At 43.1% G+C, this 19,378-nt stretch overlaps 1 protein-coding gene across 1 annotated transcript in view; it reads right to left on the reverse strand.

The window, feature by feature from the left end:
* LOC124001366 (microsomal triglyceride transfer protein-like) overlaps positions 1-19,378 on the reverse strand; it is a 37,204-nt gene that overhangs the window by 7,416 nt on the left and 10,410 nt on the right. Inside the window, exons 9-13 of the mRNA XM_046308106.1 lie at positions 14,329-14,436; positions 13,345-13,557; positions 9,687-9,898; positions 3,503-3,600; positions 1,595-1,716 (exon numbers count right to left, since the gene is read on the reverse strand). Of these exons, the coding sequence (XP_046164062.1) occupies positions 1,595-1,716; positions 3,503-3,600; positions 9,687-9,898; positions 13,345-13,557; positions 14,329-14,436 (753 nt within the window). The remainder of the gene's footprint in view (positions 1-1,594; positions 1,717-3,502; positions 3,601-9,686; positions 9,899-13,344; positions 13,558-14,328; positions 14,437-19,378) is intronic.

Genomic DNA, 19,378 nt, shown 5'->3' on the forward strand with positions numbered 1-19,378 from the left:
GGCACTAAAGCAATACTGCAAAAAATGTGGCAAAGCAATGCCCTTTTGGTTCTGAATACAAAGTGTTATGTGTTGTATTGGATTAGCCCCAAACATAACGGAGTACCACTCCTCATATTTTCAAGCATAGTGGTGGCTGCATCATGTTATGAGAATGCTAAGGACTGGGGAGTTTTTCAGGCTAGAAAAGAAACAGAATGTAGCTAAGCACATGTGAAATCCTAGAGGAAAACTTGTTCAGTCTGATTTCCACCAGACAGATGAAGATAAATTCACCTTTCAGCTGGACAATAACCTAAAACACATAAAAGGCCGAATGTAAAAGTAGACATTAAACATTATATATGTTTTTCGGAATAGTAACAAAGAAATTGGAAAAAGTCAAGGGGTGTGAATACCAGGGTAATACCACAATTAACCACGCCATCCCAGGACCTCCACATTTCTGTCTGTAATAAAGCCATTTTCTGGAAAAAAAATTCTTATTGGCTGTGCACCTGCACACTCATTTGAAATCTAGATTAGAGCCTAAGGAATGCATTTAAATTGACTGATTTCCTTATACGAACTTGTAACTCAGTTGAATTGTTGAAATTGTTGCGTTTATATTTTTTGTTCAGTATAGTTATAGCTAGCTACCTGGCTAATATCCAGCCCTTGAGATACCTAGCTTACTGAAAGATCTGACTATTTGCCAGTTCTACACTCATTCTCAAAGAGTTAGGTGGTTTTTGATTGGGGGATGTCTGTTGACACGGCAGGAGTCAAGGGATGATTAAAAAAAAATTCCACTGTCAGCGGTGTCTCTCTGCCACTTGCGACTGTAGGTCTCTACTGAGCAAGTTCGTTTCACCTTTCTAGGTCATGGGCGGAGTTTCCCGTTGGACAGAGTAGTGAATGAATGCGCTGCTAACAAGCCAATTCCGGGGGAGCAGGCGAACATAACGAGAATACAAGAATTACTCAAGATTCCACTCGTTCATAGAGGTAGGCGTGATTAGAACTCAGATCAAGAAGTCTCCTGAGCGTTGATCAATGCTTGGAACGCAATGATAATTTCAAACGCAACTTCACAAATAAAAAAGGTGCGTAAATTGCGTTTACTCTCTACTACATCCCTGGTTGGGTCTGGCAAACCCCATTGATAAACATCAATATCCTGTCAGGGAGGATTAAATCTACATTTGCCTTGCATTTTAGCTATCAAATTGACGTTTGGGGGCACATAATCAGTCAGTTTTGTACCTTCCTGGCGCCAGTGTGGGTGGAATGAGTGAGCTTGCCTGGCAAACAGAGCGCGAAATACATGAGGAAATAAAACTTGCCTAGAAATTAGATCACGTTTTACTAATATTTTTCATATTGACACATTTGATCACTTTCTGTTCCCTTCTCATTTTAATTCAAGTATTTTCAACTTGCAACTTGAGAAAATGTCTGATTTAAGGTATTCCAGTACTTGAATTTCAGAGTGCCAAATTCAAGTACTTTAAGCTCCTCAAGCACCTTATGCGAAAACCTCGAATACTTTCTGAAGGCACTGTAAATATAATATAATTTCTTCATTATCAATTCACCAATTCATTCTCTTTACCTGGAGGCCATGTAGCATGGCGCCGTTACTGGCTCCGTAGATGTTCATGTTGCTCCTCCTGAGGACCCCCGAGCCAGAGTACAGAATGTCCAGACTGTAGGTGGTAGTGGCATCAGCGGTACCTGCAGGAAGTTGATTTAGTTATAAACATAATCATACAGTAATTAAAACAGAGCCTGTGACTGTGCCTCATGGCAGCAATGACTAATCAACTCTGATTATATGACATACAGTGGTTCCTCCTTTAAAAGTTGCTGCGTACTGCAGCACAGCTTACATGGTGCCACAGAATTCTATGGCACATTATTTAAGTGCCAACCACAGGTACCATTAATGCCAGTTAGTGCTAGTTTGACCACCAGAGGGCATCTTTGAGAACCATTTGATAGCCTTCAATAGTGGCTGTACTAGAGAAATTAAAACCTTTTTTTGTATTAACATAGTATATGGGACTGATTAAGACATTTTATTAATTCATTTGATTAATATTATTGTGTTTCTATTCCAAGAAAAACTAAAAACCCTCTGAGTTTCTGTTAGGATGGAACAGAAAATATGGCGTTGTACAACGTGATGGTTGGAAGTAGGCTACAGTACTCGGCTATTTAGCTAAAGAATCCCTGTGTCGTCCGGGCACGCGGGAGACCGAGGTTCAATTCCCCGATGGGGAGGAAGGAGCAGGCTGTCCTTGTAAATAAGAATGTTCTTAACAGACTTGCCTAGTTAAATAAAAGGTTACACTAAGAGCATAACATTTCTACACCCTAATTGTTGTCTAACTAATACCCAAACGGGGATTCAGTCAAAATAAAAACCTCAAGATCAGTCCCCATGCTTGTCTCAGAGCAGCGCAAAATAGTGCTAAAATAGTTCTTATGCTTCAGATCTTCTCACTTCAATATGCTCGTAAAAAAACAAGACCTTCACCACTTTTAACAGCACATTAATCAACACTAGTGAGACTCATGTCGCCTACTGTAGGCCTACAGTATATCGGAAAATATGACGTGACTCTCCGCCAATAATTACATATAGAGGATTGGAGGAGTCTAAATTTAAACCAAAGCCACATCATGGGTCTCCCGGTAGCAGATGGCCAGGGTTTCAAACCTGCATCAAGGCTTTTTGCACTGCGGGAGTACCCATCCACTCCGAAGCCCCCATCCAAAGTATATTATATTCATCTGATCACTCTTCATAACATTCTGGAGTATATGCAAATTGCCATCATACAAACTGAGGCAGACTGAAAATTTATATTTGTGTCATTCTCTAAACTTCTGGCCACCCCCAATTCACTCAAATGATGCCTATCAGAAGCTTCTAAAGCCATGACATTTTCCAAGCTGGAAGCATAAATATGCCATTATTAGTTACATCGTTTTAGTTTGAATGTGCAGACTGGCACTAAGAACAGTGGGAACGTTTCCCTAGTCAGCACCATTATTAGTGCAATGCCCCTTAAAAAGTGTTGCTCTGTGCTACCCAGTGTGGTGGGGGGGTCCACCCCCACTCCTCCTTCCCCATGGGCTAGGTCAGTCTTCTGTGCACAGCTCTGCAGGTACATTCCGTGCCCCCCTGTCCTCATGCCTTGAACCTTCCATTTAGGTTTATGTCGCCCATTCATTGTCAGGGACACAGTAGGACCCAAAAGCATAATCAGTGTTCCATCTCTCCCTTGCGCTGGTCTGGAGTAATATAGTGGTGGCACAGGGTAGCGTACTAAACTACAAATTACCTCCAAGTAGATCAGCATAATAGCAAAACCTTTAGTGGAGCAACCGCTGTAGCTGTATCGATTTTTCTTTCAAATGTACTCAAAAAATTCCTTAATGTGGAAATAGTTTTTCATTTAAATTGAACAGGAGAAGTGTGTGTGTGTGTGTGTGGGGGGGGGGGGCTACTTACGTGCCATGAAGCCAGAGAAAGCAGAGGATGACCCAACCTTGGAGAAGCGGTCATAGTTGTGGGAGATCATGTCCTTCATGGCTTGCCGTAGAATTTTGCTGGAAATTGTAGCGACCAATAGAAACAAAATGGTAAATAATGAAGTATTTCAATTGGGAGTCACTTTTATTGTAAATCAGATTTTAATGTTTTTAAAACACTTCTACATTAATGTGGATGCTTGCCATGATTACAGATAATCCTGAATGAATTGTAATGAGTGAGAAAGTTAGAGGCATAAATATCATACCCTCTCAAAATGCTAACCTCCCTTGTTATTGTAATGGTGAGAGGTTGTCTTGGGGGTATGATAGGCGTCTATAACTTTCTAACTCTCTCATCATTTTCACGATGCAGTCAGGACTATCCATAATCACGCTAGAATCTACATTCATGTTGACCTGTTTAGAAACATTCTATTCTTATTTAAAAGTGACTTCAAAATGACAGAAATGGGTAAATAATGTATTTTATTGGGCACAAAATCATATGAAACACAACCAAAACAAACAGCAAATACATCCTACATGTTTGTAGAGTCACTACCTTGATGAAATCATTGTGTGCTAGGAATATGGGACCAAATACTGGCCATGTTGACTCCAATGCCTCCCATAGTTGTGTCAAGTTGGCTGGATGTCCTTTGGGTGGTGGACCATTCGTGCCAGGAATACAGGATCAAATACTCAACTTTTGACAGCTTCAATACACATATACAGAGTGTACAAAACATGATGAACACCTGCTCTTTTAATGACAGACGGACCAGGTGAATCCAGGGTAAAGCTATGATCCTTTATTGAGGTCACTTCTTAAATCCACTTCAAAAATCGGTTTAGATGAAGGGGAGACAGGTTAAATAATATTTTTGTAAGCCTTGAGGCATGGATTGTGTATGTGTCATTCAGAGGGTGAATAGGCAAATGATTGAAGTGTCTTTGAACGGGGTATGGTAGGCAGTGTCGTATTCGAGACCACCTAAAGCGAGAATGATTCAAGACCAATTCCGGAGCAAATTGAGTCCGAGTCAAGACGGGGGGAGACAGACAAGAGAGAGGGACAAGGGGTCTGAGACAAGGTCAAGACTATGATTGTAATTTTGTCAAATCATCACCATAAGGGTTCAAAATGTCCACTATTTGTGTCCTATTTCAGAACAACATATGGATTCTTTAGACATTCAGAATAGTGGAAAAATGCATGCTGAGGGAAAATAGAGCCACTCTACAAATTATTACTAAACCAAACACTGTGGGGAACAATAGGCCTTCTACACCTTCAGAGAAGGGCTAAGGATTTTAAAATAATTATTATTAATTATTTTCAAAGATGTTCTGATTTAATGTTTTCAGTTTTTGTTGGAAAGGGTCAACACTGAAGAGAAAAAAAGACCCAATCAGTATTTTTGCTGGTCTCTGGGGAGATAACGCTAGCTAGCTAAGTCAGCCATTGGCTATGCCATCAGAGGAATTGGACCATTTTTTGTACCCCCCAGGGCTATTGAACTTATCCCAGAATCCGCGCCAAGACGCCGCCAGCGGAGAAGAGGTATTCGGAGTGGAATTCTAGTCCGACTCATGAGGCGGGCACACCTTCCACCGCTTCCAAGTATATTACTTGCTAATGTTAAGTCTCTGGACAATAAAGTAGACGAGCTCAGGGTGAGGATCTCCTTCTAGAGAGACATCAGGGACTGTAACATACTCTGTTTCATGGAATCATGGCTCTCTCGGGATATACTGTCCCCGTCCATACAGCCAACAGGATTCTCAGTTCATCGCGCAGACAGGAATAAAGAACTCTCCGGGAAGAAGAAAGGCGGGGGTGTATGTTTCATGATTAACTACTCATGGTGTGATTGTGATAACATACAGAAAGTCCTTCATTCACCCGACCTAGAATACATCACAAGCAAATACTGACTGTATTACCTGTAATTTTCAGAGTAAAAACTCAACGGACATTATGAAAGCTTAAACCAAGTTTATTATTCTCAGAGGATGAATACAGCTGCATTAGACAAAGACACTGTTCACACAAGCGCTGATATTTAACCCTTTATCCGAGGCGGAGTCTCCAACACATCTGAACAAACATTGTATCTCTACTGCTAGGCAGGAAACTAAGTAATACAGCAAAAAAATATTATTTCCAACTTAACCTAAACTCTCTTCATCAGTAATCCATGTCTCTCTCCCCTTATCAACGCCTGCCACGTGATTGCTTTCCCTGCACTCAGCACATTCCAAGCTTAATTGCACACACTATTTACCTTCCTCCTACAGATTAATTAACTTAATGGTTAACTTCTGGTGTAGACCCTCTAAACCTAAGCACTCAATATTTCAATAGGATACCTGATAATTAACCCTATCCCAAGTTTATGAGTTAGTACCCAGAATCAATCATCTTCCAAATAAATTATTTTTAGATTAGTCACAGCCGTGTGTATTCCCCCTCAAGCCGATACCACGATGGCCCTCCAGGAATTACACTGGACCTTATGCAAACTGCAAACATTTAACCATGGCAAGGAAACCACAGTTCTATCAACAAATTGACTGTAGTACTCGCTTAGAAAAAACAGAGCAAAGGCTACTCGCTTTTGAGGTGCCTACAAGGCCCTCCCCCGCCAAATCAGATCACGACTCCATTTTGTTCCTCCCTTCCTATAGGTAGAAACTCAGAGGAAGTACCTGTGCGAAGGTCTATTCAACGCAGGTCTGACCAATCGGAATCCATTCATCAAGATTGATCACGCGGACTGGGATATGTTCCGGGTAGCCTCAGAGAATAACATTGACGTTTACACAGACACAGTGACTGAGTTCATCAGGAAGTGTATAGGGGATGTTGTTCCCACGGTGTCTATTAAAACCAGAAACCGTGGATAAATGGCAGCATTAGCACAAAACTGAAAGCGCAAACCACCGCATTTAACCATGGCACGGTGACTGGGAATATGGTTGAAAACAAAAAGTGTAGTTATTCCCTCCCTAAGGCAATCAAACAGGCAAAACGTCAGTACAGAGACAAAGTGGAGTCGCATTTCAACGGCTCAGACACGAGACGTATGTGGCAGGGTCTACAGACAATCACAGATTACAAAGGGAAAACCAGCCACGTCGCAGACACCCCGACGTCATGCTCCCAGACAAGCTAAACACCCTCTTCGCTGTTTTGAGGATAATACAGTGCCACTGACGCAGGACGGTGGTCTGTGGACGGTGGGCTCTTGTTATCCGTGGCCGACGTGAGTAAGACATTTAAGCGTTTTAACCCTCACAAGGCTGCCGGCCCAGACGGCCTCCCTAGCCACGTCCTCAGAGCATGCGCAGACCAGCTGGCTGGAGTTTTTACGGACATATTTAATCTCTCCCTATCCCATTCTGCTGTCCCCACTTGCTTCAAGATGTCCACCATTGTTCCTGTACCCAAGAACGCAAAGGTAACTGAACTAAATGACTATCGCCCTGTAGCACTCACTTCTGTCATCATGAAGTTCTTTGAAAGGCTAGAGGGATCATATCACCTCCACCGTACCAGACACCCTTGAACCACTTCAATTTGCTTACCGCTCCAATAGATCCACAGACGCAAATCACCATCACACTGCCCTATCCCATCTGGACAAGACTAATACCTACGTCAGAATGCTGTTTATTGACTATAGCTCAGCATTCAACACCATAGTATCCTCCAAGCTCATCATTAAGCTCGGGTCCCTGGGGCTGAACCCCACCCTGTGCAACTGGGTCCTGGACCTCCTGACTGGCCACCCACCAGGTGGTGAAGGTAGGAAACGACTCCACCTTGCTGATCCTCAATACACAACGGTGCATGCTCAGCTCCCTCCTGTACTCCTTGTTCACCCATGACTGCGTGGCCACGCACGCCTCCAACTCAAATCATCAAGTTTGCAGACGACGGAACAGTAGTAGGCCTGATTATCATCAATGCCGAGACAGCCTACAGGGAGGAGGTGAGGGCCCTGACGGAGTGGTGCCAGGAAAATAACCTCTCCTGAACGTCATCAAAACGAAAGATCTGATCGTGGACTTCAGGAAACAGCAGAGGGATCACGCCCGAACCCGCGTCGATGGGACCGCAGTCGAGAAGGTGGAAAGCTTCAAGTTCCTCATCGCACACGTCGCTGTGCTCGTAATGTTACTTTGGACATTTACTCAAAATAACAAAAGTATGTTGATTACTCATATTTGCTGTCCTGCGCCTGACTCTCTACACCAGCTACACACAGGACCCTTACAGCTTCTCCTTTTTTAAATGGCATATATATTTAAGAAGAAGAAGTTTCAAATTATCATCATATGGTGAGAGTTTTATTGAAGCACACTTGCAGTTCGAAAATAAATTGTGTGAATGAAACATTGTTGCATTTAAAATGGAACTGACATCATTTTAGCAACATGAAATCTTATTAAAACTTTATTATCTAACACAACATGCCATTGGAACACAGGAGTGATGGTTGCTGATAATGGGCCTCTCTCTGTACACCCATGTAGATATTCCATTCAAAATCTTTCCAGCTACAATAGTCCTTTTCAACATTAACAAGGTCTACACTGCATTTCTGATCAATTTGATGTTATTGTAATGGACAAAAAAAAAATGTTTTTCTTTCAAAAACAAAAACATTTCTAAGTGACCCCAAACTTTTGAACGGTAGTGTATATAGGGCATCAGCCTCTAAGGTGCAGGGTTGAGTAACCGGGTGGTATCCGGCTAGTGATGGCTGTCTGATGGCCTTGAGATAGAAGCTGTTTTTCAGTCTCTCGGTCCCAGCTTTAATGCACCTGAACTGACCTCGCCTTCTGGATGACAGCGTGGTGAACAGGCCGTGACTCGGGTGGTTGATGTCCTTGATTATCTTTTTGGCCTTCCTGTGATATTGGGTGCTGTAGGTGTGCCCCCGGTGATGAGTTGGGCAGCCCGCATCACCTTCCGGGACCATCACAGAAGCTCCTTTGTGCATGATTTCTCGATTGTACTACATAAATGGATCAATCGTATACCTCCACTACACTACTTTGATACGAATCAGTAGGGATTCAGAAGTAGGGATACACCACTGGCCCTTTGAGTTTTACAAAAAAGTGCACTTTCCTACATGAGCGAGCTGGTATTACGGTTGCGGTCCTTTCAGAATAACAAACTTGTCACACACTTAAGGCATATATGTTCACCACTGCGCAAACATGTCTTCAATAGATATAAAGGCTGTTAAGATAATGTTACAAGAAAGCCGTTTCATGCGCTGAGTTTTTTTACTCTGCTGGTCTCGGCAAGAAATTACAAGTCCTCACTGTCTGAGACCGAGTCAAGACCGAGTACAAATGTATCCGACACCGAGACACTCAATATGTGGCCTCGAGACCGGACTGTTAGTAGGTGCCAGGCGCACCGGTTTGTGTCAAGAACTGCAACGCTGCTGGGTTTTTCACACTCAACAGTTTCCTATGTGTATCAAGAGTGGTCCACCACTCAAAGGACATCCAGCCAACTTGAAGCAACTGTGGGAAGCATTGGAGTCCAACATGGGCCAGTGGGACACTTTTGACACCTTATGAAGACAATGCCCCAACGAATTGTAAGTCGCTCTGGATAAGAGCGTCTGCTAAATGACTTAAATGTAAATGTAAATGAATTCAGGCTATTCTGAGGGTGAAGTGGGGGTGGGGGCAGGGGCGGGGAGGCTATTCTTGATGTTTCGTATACAGGTCCCCTAAAATGGGGGACTACAAACATTGCTGTCATTTCTAAAACAGTTCAACAAGGATAGAAATACCCTTAAATTAAAGCTGACAGTCTGCACTTTAACCTCATGTATAATTTCAAATCCAAAAGTGCTGGAGTACCGAGCCAAAACAACAACAAAATGTGTCACTGTCCCAATACTTTTGGAGCTCACTTTAAGTAACGTCTGCCTTCAATTTAGGTTGACACAGCAGTGCCTGCTGGTCTAGCAGTTAAAGCCACTGCCTGCACCACATATACACCACCCCAGTGTGGGTACAAATCCCAGCCCCACCTCTAGTCTCCCACTCATTTAGTGCCGTTTCTGTCTGAATAAAATGAAAACACCAAAGAAATTACAAATCAAAATGTAAATCCCATCACCCACCTGGCAGGCATTTCAAAGTGGAGGATGTCATTGACCTTGGAAAGCATGTACTTGTTCAACTCTCTGGGCAGGTTTCCGATGGACAGGAGCATGTTCTTCACCTCCATGTAAGAGGGGTTGCTGCTGAAGACCACATCCGCAGCTGCCGCCCTCACATTCTTCTCATAGACCCGGCGGTTCTGGTGGTACACTCGGTTCACCGTCTGCTTCACCTGAAATATATGTATACACACAGTTGAAGTCAGAAGTTTACATACACTTAGGTTGGAGTCATTAAAACTTTTTTATTTTTTTATTTTTTTTTTTTAACAACCACTCCACAAATGTCTTATTTTTCGTGTTTCGGCAAGTCGGTTAGGACACCTACCTTGTGCATGATACTATACATTTTTCCAGCAATTGTGTACAGACAGATTTTTTTCACTTATAACTCACTGTATCACCATTTCAGTGGGTCAGAAGTTTACACACACAAGTTGACTGTGCCTTTAAACAGCTTGGAAAATTCCATAGAACGATGCCATGGCTTTAGAAGCCTCTGATAGGCTAATTGACATCATTTGAGTCAATTGGAGGTGTACCTGTGGATGCATTTCAAGGCCTACCTTCAAACTCAGTGCCGTTTTGCTTGACATCATGGGAAAATCAAAATAATTCAGCCAAGACCTCAGAAAAAGTAGACCTCCACAAGTCTGGTTCAACCTTGGGAGCAATTTCCAAACACCTGAAGGTACCACGTTGATCTGTACAAACAATAGTACGCAAGTATAAACACCATGGGACCACGCGGCGTCAAATCACTCAGGAAGGAGACGTGTTCAGTCTCCTAGAGATGAATGTATGTGTGTGAAAAGTGCAAATCAATCCCAGAACAACAGCAAAGGACCTTGTGAAGATGCTGCTGGAGGAAACGGGTACAAAAGTATCAATATCCACAGTAAAACGAGTCCTATATCGACACAACCTGAAAGGCCGCTCAGCAAGGAAGAAGTCACTGCTCCAAAACTGCCATAAAAAAGCCAAACTACACTTTGCAACTGCACTTGGGGACAAAGATCGTACTTTCTGGAGAAATGTCCTCTGGTCTGATGAAACAAAAATAGAACTGTTTGGCCATAATCACCATTGTTATGTTTGGAGGAAAAAGGGCGAGGCTTGCAAGCCGAAGAACACCATCACAACCGTGAATCACGGGGGTGGCAGCAACATGTTGTGGGGGTGCTTTGTTGCAGGAGGGACTGGTGCTCTTCACAAAATAGATGGTTTCATGAGGGAGGAAAATTATGTGGATATATTGAAGCAACATCAAGACATCAGTCAGAAAGTTAAAGCTTGGTCGCAAATGTGTCTTCCAAATGGACAATGACCCCAAGCATACTTCCAAAGTTGTGGATAAATGGCTTAAGGACAACAAAGTCAAATTATTGGAGTGTCCATCACAAAGCCCTGACCTCGGAGTGTGCGAGCAAGGAGGCCTACAAACCTGACTCCGTTACACCAGCTCTGTCAGGAGGAATGGGCCAAAATTCACCCAACTTATTGTGGGTAGCTTGTGGAAGGCTACCCGAAACATTTGACCCAAGTGAAACAATTTAAAGGCAACGCTACCAAATACTAATTGAGTGTATGTTAACTTCTGACCCACAGGGAATGTGATGAAATAAATAAAAGCTGAAATAAATCACTCTACTACTATTCTGACATTACACATTCTTAAAGTGGTGATCGTAATTTACCTAAACAGGGAATTTTTACTAGGATTAAATGTCAGGAATTGTGAAAAACTGAGTTTAAATGTATTCGGCTAAGGTGTCTAAACTTACGACTAACTGTGCGTGTTTCTCTAACATGGAAATACATGGACAACACACACACGGAAAGTATTCAGACCCCTTGACTTTTCCACATTTTGTTACGTTACAGCCTTATTCTAAAATGTATTTTAAAAAATAAATTTAAAAATCCACACACAATACCCCATAATGACAAAGTGAAAACAGGTTTTTCTAAATGTTTGCACATTTATTAAAAACCAGAAATACCCTTATTTACCTTAAGTATTCAGACCCTTTGGTATGAGACACGAAATTGAGCTCAAGTGCATCCTGTTTCCATTGATTTCCATGTTAGAGAAACACACACAGTTGAAATGTTTCTACAAATTTATTAGAGTCCACCTGTGGTAAATTCAGTTGATTGGACATGATTTGGAAAGGCACATACCTATCTGTATAAGGGCCCACAGTTGACTGTGCATGTCAGAGCAAAAACCTAGCCATGCGGATGAAGGAATTGTCCATAGAGCTCCGAGACGGGATTGTGTCGAGACACAGATCTGGGGAAGGGTACCAAAAAATGTCTACAGCATTGAAGGTCCCCAAGAACCCAGTGGCCTCCATCATTCTTAAATGGAAGAAGATTGGAACCACCAAGAATCTTCCTAGAGCTGGCTGCCTGGCCAAACTGATCAATCGGGGGAGAAGGGCCTTGGTCAGGGAGGTGACCAATAACTCGATGGTCACTCTGACAGAGCTCTAGAGTTCCTCTGTGGAAATGGGAGAACCTTCCAGGAGGACAACCATCTCTGCAACTCTCCGCCAATCAGGCCTTTATGGTAATGGCCAGACGGAAGCCAATCCTCAGTAAAAGGCACACGACAGCCCGCTTGTAGTTTGAGTAAGAGGCACCTAAAGGACTCTCTGGTCTGATGAAACCAAGAATTAACTCTTTGGCCTGAATGCCAAGCGTCACGTCTGGAGACAACCAGGCACAGGTCATCATCCATCTAACACCACCCCTAACGTGAAGCATGGTGGTGGCAGTATCATCCTGGGGGTGATGTTTTTCAGCGGCAGGGACTGGGAGACTAGTCAGGATCGAGATAAAGATGGATGGAGCAAAGTACAGAGAGATCCTTGGTGAAAACCTGCTCCAGAGCACTCAGGAACTCAGACTGGGGGTGAATGTTCACCTTCCAACAGGACAACCACCCTAAGCACACTGCTAAGACAATGCTGGAGTGGCTTCAGGATAAGTCTCTGAATGTCCTTGAGTGGCCCTGCCAGAGCTCGGACTTGAACATCACTGGAGAGACCTGAAAATAGCTGTGCAATGACGCTCCCCATCCAAGCTGACAGAGCTTGAGAGGATCTGCATAGAAGAATGGGAGAAACTCTCCAAATACAGGTGTGCCAAGCTTGTAGCGTCACACCCAAGAAGACTCGAGGCTGTAATCACTGCCAAAGGTGCTTCAACAAAGTACTGAGTAAAGGGTCAAAAAAGAAATAAATTAGCTAACATTTCTAAAAACCTGTTTTTGCTTTGTCATCATGAGGTATTGTGTGTAGATTGGTGAGGGGGAAAAACAATTGAATCCATTTTAGAATAAGGCTGTCAAGTAACAAAACGTGGAAAAAGTCAAGGGGTCTGAATACTTCCAGAATGCACTGTACATACAACAGCATATACAGTGCACCTGGAAAGTATTCAGACTCCTTGACTTTTTCCACGTTTTGTTACTTTACAGCAGGTGTCCACATACATTTCTCTTATTTCGATATACCCTTAGTATGTATCTAAATATATGGCTCTGGGAATGGCAATCCAGCTTCCCACATCCGGCACTTCCCCTGTGAATTTAGACGTCAAATGGCCTCACCTCGTCTGTGATGAGGGCGACGTCGTATCTCTGCAGGGCTGTGAGGGAGATGGTGCAGTAAGCTCCGACCTCCGACTCAGCATATTTGGAAAACAGGGGAATGGCCTCGGGCAGCAGGGAGTTCTTCAGCGCTAGCAGGTACATCTGAACGTCTGACTCCACCTGCGTACTGTCGGGACCTTCCAGAATCATCTTCTTCACCTCAACCACAGTCTGGGTTGTACATGAGACAAAAACACACAATAAGTCAGCCACTGTATAGTTCCTTTTAAGAAATTGTGACTTTCTTTGGTGCATTTCACAACAGGATCATATTTATTTTTATTTAACTAGGCAAGTCAGTTAAAAACTCATTCTTATTTACAAAGTCGGCCTACCCCGGTCAAACCCTAACCCGGATGACACTGGGCCAATTTTGCGCAACCCTATGGGACTCCCAATCATGGACAGTTGTGATACAGCCTGGAATTGAACCAGGGTCTGTAGTGATGCCTCTAGCACAGAGATGCAGTGCCTTAGACCGCTGTGCCACTCAGAGCCCAAATCCATCAGAGGGATAATTTCTGTATCTTTTCGAACCATCAGACACAGCTACATCTCATTATTGTATCACTACTATATTCCAGTCTGGCATTCTAATAGTTGTACTTGGTTCAGTTAAAAAAGTCCAATCAGTATTCTCTTGGTTGAAGATTATGCCATTGCTTAAAAGGGACATTTAAACTAATTTCTACTTCACATTCATCGAGACAATGCCTATTCATAGTTGGTTAAAATTACATGATGCACAACAGATGAGGTTATCAGAAACAGTCATCTTCCTCCATCTTTGGAAATATGAAACACACCATTTTCACATATGTTGATGTTCGGGTGGTGTTGGAGATGAATATTAAGTAAACAGAATGTGTGAATCCCTTTAAGAACGAGTTTTGTACATCTCCCCTCATTACAGACATCGGGTCAAACATATTCGATACTCACTGGTAGCTCACAACCCCCTTTCTGACAGAGCTTGTGCACAAGGGCACCCATGATGATCACCACCGACTCTTTGATGTCATTACTGACAATCTTGCCCTTTGAAATGTCCTGAAAAAAACAATGCGTGTAATTAAAAATCGCCATACGTTTTACACACACACAAAAAACACCATTTTAAATATAAGTGTAAATTTGAAAGCCGTAGGTGGAAAATCGAAGAGAAAGAGAAACAACTGCACCACAAATTATTTGTGTACACACTATTGGTCAAAGGTTTTAGAGCCCCTATTCATTCAACAAGGGTTCTTCTTTATTTTTTACAGTTCTCTACAATGCAGAATAATAGTGAAGAAATCAAAACTATGAAATAACACATATGGAATCATGTAGCAAACCAAAAAATTGTTAAATAAATCAAATATATTTCATATTTGAGATTCTTCAAAATAGCCAGCTTTTGTCTTTGATGACATCTTTGCACACTCATGGCACTCTCAACCAACTTTGCCTGGAATGCTTTTCCAACAGTCTTGAACTTGCCACATATGCTGAGCACTTGTTGGCTGCTTTTCCTTCACACTGCGGTCCAACTCATCCCAAACCATCTCAATTGGGTTGAGGACAGGTGATTGTGGAGACCAGCTTATCTGAAGCAGCACTCCATCACTCTCCTTCTTGGTCAAATAGCCCTTACACAGCCTGGAGGTGTGTTGGGTCATTGTCCTGTTGAAAAACAAATGATAGTGCAAACCAGATTGGATGGCGTATCGCTGCAGATTGCTGTGGTAGCCATGCTGGTTAAGTGTGCCTTGAAATGCTAAATAAATCAGACAGTGTCACCAGCAACGCACCATCACACCTCCTCCGCCATGGTTCACGGTGGGACCTACACATGCGGAGATCATCCGTTCCCCTACTCTGCGTCTCACAAAGTAACATGGCGGTTGGAACTAAAAATCTCAATTTGGACTCATCAGACCAAAGGACAGATTTCCACCGGTCTAAATGCCCATTGCTCGTGTTTCTTGGCCCAAGCAAGTCTCTTCTTAGTGTCCTTTAGTTGTGGTTTCTTTGAAGCAACTCGACCATGAAGGCCTGATTCACACAGTCTCCTCTGAACAGTTGATGTTGAGATGTGTCTGTTACATGATGCAGCTGGGCTGCAATTTCTGAGGCTGGTAACACTAATGAACTTATCCTCTGCAACAGAGGTAACTCTGGGACTTCCTTTCCTGTGACAGTCCTCATGAGAGCCAGTTTCATCATAGCGCTGGATGGTTTTTGCGACTGCACTTGAAGAAATGTTCAAAGTTCTTTCAATTTTCCGTATTGACTGACTGCAGGCAAGATGGCGTACTGAACACACCGGTGCAAATCTCCTCAAGATAAATTCATAATATTTCAATATTAGTAAGTTAGACCAAATATTAGCACTTCATATATTCGGGGGTAATTACATTGTACATTGAATCTGGATAATAACAAAAACAAGAAGGCTAGAGAAAAGTTGACAAATATTCCCAAAACAAGCAACACTCAAACATGCTTTCTTTAGACTAGTTGGGAACAGCGCAAACTGGCCCTAACCGGAATAGAAAGAGGAGTGGGAGGCAGAGTTGCAAAGAAAAAGCCACATCTCAGATTGGCCCATAAAAATAAAATATTAAGATGGGCAAAAGAACACAGGCAGGCCAGCATCCCGGAGTTGCCTCTTCACTGTTGACGTTGAGACTGGTGTTTTGCAGGTACTAAACTCAGCAAAAAAAGAAACACCCTCTCACTGTCAACTGCGTTTATTTTCAACAACTGTAAACTAAAGTAACAGTCAGCATCTGGTGTGGCCACCAGCTGCATTAAGTACTGCAGTGCATCTCCTCCTCATGGACTGCGCCAGATTTGCCAGTTCTTGCTGTAAGATGTTACCCCACTCTTCCACCAAGGCACCTGCAAGTTCCTGGACATTTCTGGGGGGGAATGGCCCCAGCCCTCACCCTCCGATCCAACAGGTCCCAGAAGTGCTCAATGGGATTGCTGGCCATGGCAGAACACTGACATTCCTGTCTTGCAGGAAATCACACACAGAACAAGCAGTTTGGCTGGTGGCATTGTCATGCTGGAGGGTCATGTCAGGATGAGTCTGCAGGAAGGGTACCACATGAGTGAAGTGGATGTCTTCCCTGTAACGCATAGCGTTGAGATTGCCTTCAATGACAACCAGCTCAGTCCGATGATGCTGTGACACACCGCCCCAGACCATGACGGACCCTCCACCTCCAAATTGATCCCGCTCCAGAGGACCGGCCTCGGTGTAAAGCTCATTCCTTCGATGATAAAGCGGCGCAGGTCCTAATCCAGGCACTTGTCATCTCCCGTCTGGATTACTGCAACTCGATGTTGGCTGGGCTCCCTGCCTGTGCCATTAAACCCCTACAACTCATCCAGAACGCCGCAGCCCGTCTGGTGTTCAACCTTCCCAAGTTCTCTCACGTCACCCCGCTCCTCCGCTCTCTCCACTGGCTTCCAGTTGAAGCTCGCATCCGCTACAAGACCATGGTGCTTGCCTACGGAGCTGTGAGGGGAACGGCACCTCAGTACCTCCAGGCTCTGATCAGGCCCTACACCCAAACAAGGGCACTGCGTTCATCCACCTCTGGCCTGCTCGCCTCCCTACCACTGAGGAAGTACAGTTCCCGCTCAGCCCAGTCAAAACTGTTCGCTGCTCTGGCCCCCCAATGGTGGAACAAACTCCCTCACGACGCCAGGACAGCGGAGTCAATCACCACCTTCCGGAGACACCTGAAACCCCACCTCTTTAAGGAATACCTAGGATAGGATAAAGTAATCCTTCTCACCCCCCCCTTAAAAGATTTAGATGCACTATTGTAAAGTGGCTGTTCCACTGGATGTCATAAGGTGAATGCACCAATTTGTAAGTCGCTCTGGATAAGAGAGTCTGCTAAATGACTTAAATGTAAATGTAATGTATAAATACGGATCCGACCATCACCCCTGGTGAGACAAAACCGCGACTCGTCAGTGAAGAGCACTTTTTGCCAGTCCGGTCTGGTCCAGCGATGGTGGATTTGTGCCCATAGGCAACATCGTTGCCGGTGATGTCTGGTGAGGACCTGCCTTAAAACGGACCTACAAGCCCTCAGTCCAGCCTCTCTCAGCCTATTGTGGACAGTCTGAGCATTGATGGAGGGAGTGTGCGTTCCTGGTGTAACTCGGGCAGTTGTTGCCATCCTGTACCTGTCCCGCAAGTGTGATGTTCAGATGTACCAATCCTGTGCAGATGTTGCTACACGTGCTCTGTCACTGCGAGGACGATCCGCTGTCCATCCGGTCTCCCTGTGTAGCGCTCTCTTAGGCATCTCACAGTACGGACATTGCAATTTATTGCCCTGGCCACATCCACTATCCTTATGTCTCCTTGCAGCATGCCTAAGGCACGTTCACGCAGATGAGCAGGGATACTCTTTAGTGTCCTAAGTTTCCATAACTGTGACCTTAATTGCCTACTGTCTGTAAGCTGATAGTGTCTTAACAACCGTTCGATAGGTGCATGTTCATTCATTATTTATGGTTCATTGAACAAGCATGAGAAAGTGTTTATGCCCTTCACAATGAAGATCTGTGAAGTTATATGGATGTTTACAAATTATCTTTGAAAGACAGGGTCCTGAAAAAGGGCAGTTTATTTTTTTGCTGAGTTTATTTAATGAAGCTGCCAGTTGAGGACTTGTGAGGTGTCTGTTTCTCAAACTAGACACTAATGTACTTGACCTCTTGCTCAGTTGTGCACCAGGGCCTCCCACACCTCTTTCTATTCTGGTTAGGGCCAGTTTGCACTGTTCTGTGGAGTTGTACACAGCGTTGTACCAGATCTTCAGTTTTTTGGCAATTTCTCACTTGGAATAGCATTCATTTCTCAGAACATGAATAGATTGATGAGTTTCAGAAGAAAGTGCATTATTTCTGGACATTTTGAGCTTGTAATCAAACCCACAAATGCTGATACTCAACTTGTCTAAAGGCCAGTTTTATTGCTTCTTTAAATCCGAACAACAGTTTTCAACTGTGCTAACTTAATGCAAAAGGGTTTTCAAATGATTAATTAACCTTTTAAAATGATAAACTTGGATTAGCTAACACAACGTGCCATTGGAACACAGGAGTAATGGTTGCTCATAATGGGCGCCTGTACGCCCATGTAGATATACCATTAATTAATTAATTATAAATGATTGTTTACAGGAAACTCATTTAACAATTTTAGATGAAGGTGAGTAGAAAATGGACTGTGGGTGAAAAATACTTCTCCCATGGGTAAAGAAAATCAAAAGGGATGATGATATTAGCAGTAATTTTGATCCGAATGTGCAAATTGTCCAAACAGATCCACAAGGTAGATGGATGATTTTAAATATGTTGTTATTGGACCATAAACAGACATGGCTCATTAACCTTTACGGACCAAATAATGATGATACACGCTTCTTTGAAAATATATATATAATAAACTATCAACCCTGCAAGCAATACAATATTATCATGGTGGGAGATTATAACTGTTTTAAATACCTCAATGGACTGTAAAGGAAATCACACTATCACGAATGTCATGGATATATTGGAACTATTGGATATATGGAGGCTTAAATATCCTGACCTAGTGAGATATACATGGCGGAGGCTTAATCAAGCTAGTCGTCTTGACTTCTTTCTTAGGTCAGTGTTGTTGGCACCGAAAGTGAAAAAAAGTGTTGATAGGGGACAGAATGCGGTCGGACCATCAGATAATTAACATATATATATTACTCTTGGCGAGGATATTGGAAATGTAATCTATCATATTGGATGATAACTTGTTTTTAATTAGGACAGAGGAATATATAACTTGCTTTTTTCAGGCATAACATAGGTACAGCAAATCCGCTTATTGTACAGGACACTTAAATGTGCCTTTAGAGGTCATGCAATTCAGTACTCATCTCTAAAACAAAAGCAATTTAGATCAAAAGAGTCCATATTAACAAAGGAAATGGAA

The sequence above is a fragment of the Oncorhynchus gorbuscha genome, linkage group LG17, assembly GCF_021184085.1.
Source record: "Oncorhynchus gorbuscha isolate QuinsamMale2020 ecotype Even-year linkage group LG17, OgorEven_v1.0, whole genome shotgun sequence".
Taxonomy (NCBI): domain Eukaryota; kingdom Metazoa; phylum Chordata; class Actinopteri; order Salmoniformes; family Salmonidae; genus Oncorhynchus; species Oncorhynchus gorbuscha.